At 41.7% G+C, this 8717-nt stretch overlaps 1 protein-coding gene across 1 annotated transcript in view; it reads left to right on the top strand.

The window, feature by feature from the left end:
- Positions 1 to 1557: 1557 nt before the first annotated feature.
- The window catches only part of DAP (death associated protein), a 48848-nt gene continuing 41688 nt past the window's right edge, over positions 1558 to 8717 (top strand). Inside the window, exon 1 of the mRNA XM_070747079.1 lies at positions 1558 to 1890. Within this exon, the coding sequence (XP_070603180.1) occupies positions 1836 to 1890 (55 nt within the window). The 5' untranslated portion in view covers positions 1558 to 1835. The remainder of the gene's footprint in view (positions 1891 to 8717) is intronic.

Genomic DNA, 8717 nt, shown 5'->3' with positions numbered 1-8717 from the left:
TTTTAGGCCCCCCCCCCTCAATGTTCCCCATGGTTTTGTAAATGTAAAAAATGTGCCGTGGCTCAAAAAAGGTTGAAAATCACTGATCTACACCATGGTGTAAATACCTGAATGGTGTAGATCCAGGTATCTACACCATTCAGGGTTTGGACAGTAAAAATTATTGTTTAGAAGGTGCTTTTGCATTATGCTGGCTATGTTAACATTTGCTGGGGATATTGAAATAAATTCATTGTGGCTCATAAGCTCTACCAAGCCCTACAAAGTGGTTTTATTATCAAACTGGTAAATACAGGTAGTCCTTGACATATGACCACAACTGAGCCCAAAATTGCTTCTCTACTGACTGTGTCATAAGCTGGCAAACGCTGATCAGGTGACCCCAGGACACTGCAACAGTCATAAATATCAGCCAGGTGTCAAGCATCTGCATTTTGATTATGTGGCCATGGGGATGCTGCAACCATTGTTAAGTGTGAAAAACAGTCACACATCACCTTCTTCAAAGTGCCATTGTAACTTTGAACAGTCATGAAACAAACTTTTGTATGTCGAGGATTACCTGTACTTTCAAAGAAAGGTGCAGGAACTCTTAATATAATTTAAATGTCCCAAGATTTTTGAAGGTGCTTCCCATAAATTTGGGGGGGGGGGGGGGGGGCTTCCAACTGGAAATTTATTTTCTCCTTTTGGAGATGGGAAATATACAGCTCAAAAAAGGGGGGGAACACTCAAATAAATGATGAATGAAATATTCTCATTGAATATTTCACTTGCACAACTATTCCATTTGCACAACAGCATGAGCAATTGATTGTCAATCAGCGTTGCTTCCTAAGTGGACAGTTTGATTTCACAGAAGTTTTATTAACTTGGAGTTCTGTTGTTTAAGCGTTCCCTTTGTACATTGAATACGAAGAAGAGCTTCTTTAAAAGAAATACTCTGTTCAGCCCACCTTTCTATTCGGGAAAATATTTCTGGGAAAGAGCCAGCACTTGGATGTACTGTAATCCCAGCAGCCTTCTTCTCAGCATGAGATACACTTTCGTCGAACTGGGAGGTTCTTACATATACCATAAGTACTTACTAAGAGCCGTTGATTATTTTAATTGCCCGAGATTCCCCACTCCTATTTTTACCTACTCTCTCACACACAATTCAGCCATTTTATGCGCAATTCTTTCAAGCCTCCTATATATTTGCAGTTGCCGGCGCTGGGTTTTTTTAAAATCCCGAACTGGGTTTTGGGGGTTCGTGTATGGTTTCTAGGGTTTAAATTTTTTTAAAAAAAAATTCAGTGGAATCTTAATTTCTTGGATACATTACATTCATATATCAAATTATATGTATCAAATGATTTAACTTTGATTTGTGGTTTTGGGAATGGGGAGCATGGTATAGAATCTGGGTTCATTTGAGCGCGAAATCTTGCTAGGAGGTGACCTGGCCAACTCTGGAAATAGAGCAAAATAATTTCGCTCGAAACTTATTGACCGTGCTTTTTTGTTTTGTGGGATTTTGTGTGGAATCTGGGTTTATCTGAACGCGATATATTCTTTTTTTTGTAAGGAAACTCCACTGGCAACCTCAACACATTGGCTGCGAGAAGCGCAGGAAGAGGAAGGAGTAAACTTTACTCCTCCTCCTGCTTTACCCCAAAGCTCTGACGACAGCCGGGCACAACGCAGCCACGGGGAGTAGCCACGTTGACAAGTGAAGCTACGCGGAGGAGGAGTTGTCTCGCTTTGGAAGTGAGCAAACCTACCAGCTGCTAGCGGTCTTCCGTGCTGGACTCGCGACTGCCCTGTTGGCGGCGGCGGCTCCAGAGCAAACAATGTCTTCGTCGCCCAAAGTCAAAACAGAAACCCGCGCTGGACATCCTCCCGCCGGTACAGCTGCTACTTTCTCCCCGCTGTCCTTCCGCCACTTCTGCTTGCTCTGCCTCCTTTGGGAACTTTATGGCGGGAGGGCGCGCTGGCGAAGAAGGGAGACTAATAATGGGGAAAGACCCCCAGCTCTTGTTTCTGCGGGGGCTTTTAAACTGAGCTTGGGTCTCGGAAGCTTAATAGTCTGGGTGCGAGCCCTTCTCCTATGTAAATTGTTTCAGGAGGAAGGCGGCGGGGTTTTGTGTGTGGGAGGGAGTTCGTCTCGTTCTTGGAACGGGAAGGTAGTTTACTTTTGAGTAAACAAGACTGCGCGATCCTATGTCAGCGCTTATTCCTAAAGCGGGGGTTCACTCGACATGCTGCAGAAAAAGTATTAACGGCTCAGTTTTTAAACGCTCGCTAGTAACTGCCCGCCGCCTTCGTTTGAAATAACGGGGCGGGGGGGAGGGCAATGTTTCTGTTAGGCTCATGGAATATGTTGCAAGTCTCCTAAGAACCGGGCTGCCCATCCCCCTTCTCTTCTGGTTGAGGCCGAGTGTGTGTGTATGTGTGTATAAATGTGTATGCTAGGATATTCTTCCTGGGTGTTTTTTTTCTTGCAGATTTCACTTTGATTTAAGGTAGCATGCCAAGCGGGATTGTGTAAAGAGGTAGTTGCTTACTTAAAAAAAAACAAGAAACATCTAACTAAAGAACAAAAGTGCAAAAAAAATGATGTTTAAAGTAACACTTAAGGGGCAAAAAAAAATCACTTTGAAAATCAACACATCAAGTGCAATGAAGTGATTATTCCTTATTAGGCCTTTTTAAAGATTGTTTTAATTTCAATAATGAACAAAAAGATGAGAAATCACACCTGTTCTGAGCGACAAAAGTTTAATGATGCTAATTCAGATGTTGAAATTTTTTTAATGTTAAACATCAGGACAATAATCATGTTCTTTATTTTTCTGCAATGTACTGTGTAAAATGATTGTTGAATGTTTGGTTGATAAGTTTTTCTTTTAATTGTTTTTAAATTGTAGTATTACAGTAATTGGATTTACATTATTCTGTTTTTATATATGCTGTGAGCTGCCCTGAGTCCTCGGAGAGAGGTGGCATACAAATCCAATTAAATAAATGAATGAATGAATAAATAAATAAAATAGGGAAATATTTTTAAGTTCATCTAGTCCCAAGGGCTTACAAGTTCAGAAGTACCAGTGAAAAAAGCAAGTACTGTACTTTTTCAGAGTTGCTTTATTTGATTTTGACATTTTCTTGAGATGTTTATTTGCAGTCAGTTTGGTATAGTGGTTACAGTGCTAGCATAGAAACCAGGAGGCTTTGAGTTTTGGTTCCACCTTAGGCATGAAAGTCAGTTGGTCCATCTCATAAGGTGGTTTGTTGTAAGGAAAATGGTGGGGAGTATTACATATGTTTCCTGTCTTGAGTTACCTATAAAGTAATAAAGGCACAATAAAGATGTAATCTGAATAACTTCAGAGTCTGGAATATTGATTAAAGGTGCTGCATTAGGAGCAGGGTAATCCAATTTCTAGCCCTCCATTAGATTTGAAAAGATACTGTGTGTCTTTGGCTCAGCCACTTTCTGGGAGCAAAGTACGGGCAAATCGTATTTATTTATTATAAAAAGAAAGAGAAAATTAGGAAATTGTTTCATATGCTTTTTTTGTAAGTTGCCTCACTATGAGACAATTTTTTAAAAATTAATATTTATGTAAAAGTCCATGTAATGTCTCTGTTTTAGGAAAACATTCCCTATATCAGTGTTTCCCAACCTTGGCAGCTTAAAGATATTTGGAAACTCCCAGAATTTGGAATTCTGGGAGTTGAAGTCCAGATATCTTCAAGTTGCCAAGGTTGGGAAACACTGCCCTATATTGATAGATAATAGCAATATCACTTTGACTTATACAGTATACCACTTCATTGTGCTTTACAGCCCTCTTTAAGCAGTTTACAGAGTCAGCATATTGCCCCCAATGATCTGGATCCTCATTTTACCAACCTTTAAACTAAGGATGGAAGACTGAGTCAACCTTGAGCTGGTCAGGATTGAACTCCTGGAGTGAGCAGCGAGTTAGCCTGCAGTACTGCATTCAAATCACTGCTCTATCCAGTATTCTGGTTCCTCTTATTTAATTTTTGTATAAATACTTGGGCCAGGAGTCTCCCTTAAACTGTTAACCTGCTACAAGCTGAACATTATGACTCCAAGATGGCACTACCATCTTGCAAAGAATTAAGCAATATTTCTTTTGGGAGCAACTTTCTGTAACATCATACCATACACACCCCTCTTCACAAATGTGGAGGAGATTTTATCACAGAAAAAAGCAAATTCCACAGAGCTATGGATCACCAAAAGCAAACAGCAGAGACAGAGAGGTAAAAAAGCGGAAATTTTGAATTGACTAATGAATAGGGGGAGTAAAAAGCCAACTCCCTTCAATCTTTGACTAATTTATTTTCACTTGCTAATAAGATAGATGAAATACTTCTTTTAAATAGATGCAATTCTGATTTTTTACAATGCAACAGCCCTATACTTCATTGAAACCTGGCTAAATGAGGAAAATGATGACAATAGCATACATATACCAGGGTTTCAGATACTTAGAGCGGACAGAATCATCAGGTAAAAAGAAGGGAGGAGGCTTGTCTGTGTGTGTGTGCGTGCGCGCGTGTGTATGTTGTGAGCTGCTCTGAATCTTCAGAGAGGGACGGCATGTATGTCACCCCTCTCCGAAGATTCGGAGTGGCTCACAACAAGAAACAGTACAAATCCAATACATTAAAACAATTTTAAACCCTTAATATAAAAAACAATCATACATCTCATAGAGACCATACCTAAAGCGGAAATGGCCCAGGGGAATCAATTTCCCCATGCCTGTCGACAGAGGTGGGTTTTGAGGAGTTTGCAAAAGGCAAGGAGGGTGAGGGCAGTCCTAATCTCCGGGGGGGGAGTTGATTCCAGTGGGTCGGGCCGCCACAGAGAAGGCTCTTCCCCTGGGTACCGCCAGATGACATTGTTTCGTCGACGGGACCCGGAGAAGGCCAACTATATATATCAACAACAACGGGTCTTAGAATATAACTATTATATACAAATTCTGTGATGAAAACTTAGAGTCTTATCAACTTGTTTATTCTCCATGAGTTTTTTCCTCATTTCTCCTAATTGCTCTGTATGTTCCTACACAAGCTTGTGTAAACAAGGCATTATGATCTCTAGCTGACAAGATTATGGAGGCTGAAGCCAAATAACCAGATTCACTGGCCATTATTTTGGGAGACTTATACAAAGCAAACTTGAGGAAAGAGCTTCAAAAATATTTTCAGCATATCAATTGTTTCACTAGAGGCAAGAGTACTTTAGACACAACACTAACAAATGCTTATCATCCTTTATCACGAGCAGCTACGGGATTCTCTGATCATTGCACGATTCACCTTGTACCTGCTTACAAAGACTTAAAACCATGAAACTGTTCTATCCCAACCTTACCCAGATTGAAACAAAAGGCAAAAAAACACAATTTAAGCTTTGAATTACACTCTTTATATGAAAACGGCACATTTACAAACAAAAGTCATGACAAAAATCCCTCATAGTCATATCTGCCACCTCTGGTGGTCCCTCAGGTTCATCCAGGTCTATTTCTTCATCACTCTCTGCATCAGCTGGCAACCCCACTGGCCCAGGGTACCAAATGGGCCTGGCGTATCCTCCTCAGAGTCTATCATTACCAGAGGTGGACAAGGAGCACTCACAACAGAAACCAACAATTAAATCAGTGAAGACTTTGACTGAGGAGGCAAAACTAAAGCTACAGGCCTGCCTTGACTGCACTGATTGAAATGTTTTCGAAAATAAAGCCAGGAAAACCACCATGCCCAGACAAGATAACTCCTTGCTTAAAAGCCTGTGCTGACCAATTGGCCCCCAACCTCACCCGAATCTTCAATAAAGCACTAGAGATGTGCTATGTTATTTCTTGCTTCAAACGCTCACTATCGTCCAATGATAATAGAATTCAGTCACTGAATGACTATAAACCAGTTGCTCTGTACTTATGAAAACCTTTGAAGGGCTTGTGATGTCCCATCTGAAAACCATCACAGATCCATTGTTGGACCACGTACAATTTGCATACCTAGCAAATAGATCAACACATGATGTTGTTAATATGGCTCTGCACTACATCTACAACATCATGAATCTCCAAAGACCTATGCAAAGGTCCTCATTGTAGACTTTAGTTCAGCATTCAGTATCATCATTCCAGACATACTTCTAACTAAATTACATCAGCTAGCGGTACCTGAACACACTTGTAAGTGAATCTGTAAGTTTCCTAACAAACAGGAAGCAGCAGGTGAAGCTAAGCTGAATCAAATCAGATACCTGTACAATTAGCACACACACACCACCAAGGATGTGTGCTCTTTCCTCTATACCAGTGATGAATCCGCATACAGACAGGAGGTTGAACCACTAGCCTTGTGCTGCAACCGAAACAATCTGGAACTGAACGCACTCAAAACCGTAGAAATGGTGGTAGACTTTATGAGAAACCCTCCCATACTACCATCTCTTACAATACTAGACAACACGGTATCTACTGTAGAGACCTTAAAATTTCTAGGTTAAAATGGTCACCTAACATCAAAGACATAATCAAAAACGCATAACAAAGAATGTTATTTTTGCCCCAACTCAGGAAGCTCAAACTGCCCAAAGAGCTGTTAATACAGTTCTACAGAGTAATTGAGTCTATCATCTGCACCTCTATAACTGTCTGGTTTGATTCTGCAATCCAACAAGACAGACTCCAGAGGATAATTAGAACTGCAGAAAAAACAATTACTACCAACCTGCCTTCCATTGAGGACTTGTATACTGCACAAGTCAAAAAGAGGGCTGTGAAAATATTTACTGACCCCTCTCATTCTGGACATAAATTGTTTCATCTCTTACCCTCAAAAGGACACTATAGAGTACTGCACACCAAAACAGCTTGTCACAAGAACAGTTTTTTCCTGAATGCCATCACTCTGATAAATAAATAATTCCTTCAACATTGTTGAACTATTCACTTAAGTCTGCATTACTACAGGAAAACGGAAGTCAGGGAAATCAGCGGTTAGGTAAATATCTGGGAATTTGTTTAAAAACTGGAATAAATCAGGGAAAAAAGAAACTGCATTAAAATGTTTAAAAGTCAGGGGGGGAAATCATGTTAAAAAACCGGATTGCGCTGCCTGGCAGAGTCAGGCAAAAATGAGATAACTGGCAACAACTTGCTTCCTCAGCTACCGACATTTCTCCACGGCTTAGCTGTTGGCTATGACATCATCTATGACCGTGCCTTAACTGGATTGCAAGTTACAGGGAAATGTCAAGGAAATATCAGGGAATTTCAAAATGCTTTCCCCTGGACACCCTGTACTATTAATCTTCTCATAGCTCTTATCACCCATCTCCTCCACTTATGACTGCATGACTAATTTTGTGGTTTGTATCCTTACAATTTATATCAATCTTTTCCTAGTATGATTTGACTGCTTATTTGTACTCTATGACTGTCATTAATGGTTGTACATTATTATTATTATTATTATTATTATTATTATTATTATTATTATTATTATTATTTATTAGATTTGTATGCCGCCCTTCTCCGAAGATGATTCGATTATGATTCTTGATGAATGTTTCTTGTCTTTTTATGTACACTGAGAGCATATGCACTAAAGACAAATCCCTAGTGTGTCCAATCACACTTGGCCAATAAATTATTCTATTCCTAGCCTAGCCTACCTTAGCCTATTAATTGGCAACCCATAAAAATACAAAATTAAGTTGTTTTAATTAAAACCACAGTTGACAGATGGAAAATCTAATGAAGAAGGTTTTACATCTATTTTGGTTCTCCTTCATCTAAATAAAATACTGTACATTGTACACTGTATTGTACTGTATAGTACATTCAGAATTGTTACTTCTATTTTTCAGTATTTGCATAGAAGATGTGATCCCACTGTGTCACTATAATCCCAATACAGTGATTCCCCGGCTATCGCGCTCCCGATCATTGCGAACGGGCTAAATCGTGATTTTTCAACCCGGAAGTCAAAACACCATTTGCGCATGCGTGCCCTTTTTTTCTATGGCCACGCATGCGTAGATGGCGCCGGGCAGATCAGCTGCTGGGCGGCTTCCCTGGGTCTTCCCCCTCTTGCTGGCGGGAGGGCGAGCGGCGGGCATCAGCGAGGAGTTTCCCCACTGCCCACGCAAACTCCTCGCTGCTGCCGCGCTCGCCCTTCGCCCGCCCACGCCGTTCGCTCACGCCGCTTCCCAGCTGAGTCCTGAAGCGAATTGGCTTCAGGACTCAGCTGGGAAGCGGCGCGAGCAAACGGCTTGTCCGCCGCCTGTCTGCCCACGCGTCCGCGGCTCGCCCGCCCTTCGCCCGCCCACGCCATTTGCTTGCGCCGCTTCCCAGCTGAGTTCCGGAGCGAATTGGCTTCAGGACTCAGCTGGGAAGCGGTGCGAGCGGCGTGGGCGGGCGAGCGGCAGCGAGGAGTTTGCGTGGGCGGTGGGGAAACCCCAGCGCCGCTTCCCAGCTGAGTCCCCTTCCCAGGAACCCCAAACTTCGGCTCCTCGCTAGCGCTGCGGAAGTAAAAACACCATCTGCGCATGCGCAGATGGTGTTTTTACTTCCGCAGCGCTACTTCGCGAAAAACCGATCATTGCGTGGGGTCCTGGAACGGAACCCTCGCAATGATCGGGGGATCACTGTACTTTAAAAGTGTTTGAA

The sequence above is a fragment of the Erythrolamprus reginae genome, chromosome 3 (assembly GCF_031021105.1).
Source record: "Erythrolamprus reginae isolate rEryReg1 chromosome 3, rEryReg1.hap1, whole genome shotgun sequence".
In the NCBI taxonomy this organism is placed as follows: Eukaryota; Metazoa; Chordata; class Lepidosauria; order Squamata; family Dipsadidae; genus Erythrolamprus; species Erythrolamprus reginae.
The sequence above is the reverse complement of the archived record's forward strand: the minus strand, read 5'-3'. Positions and strand labels throughout refer to the sequence as shown.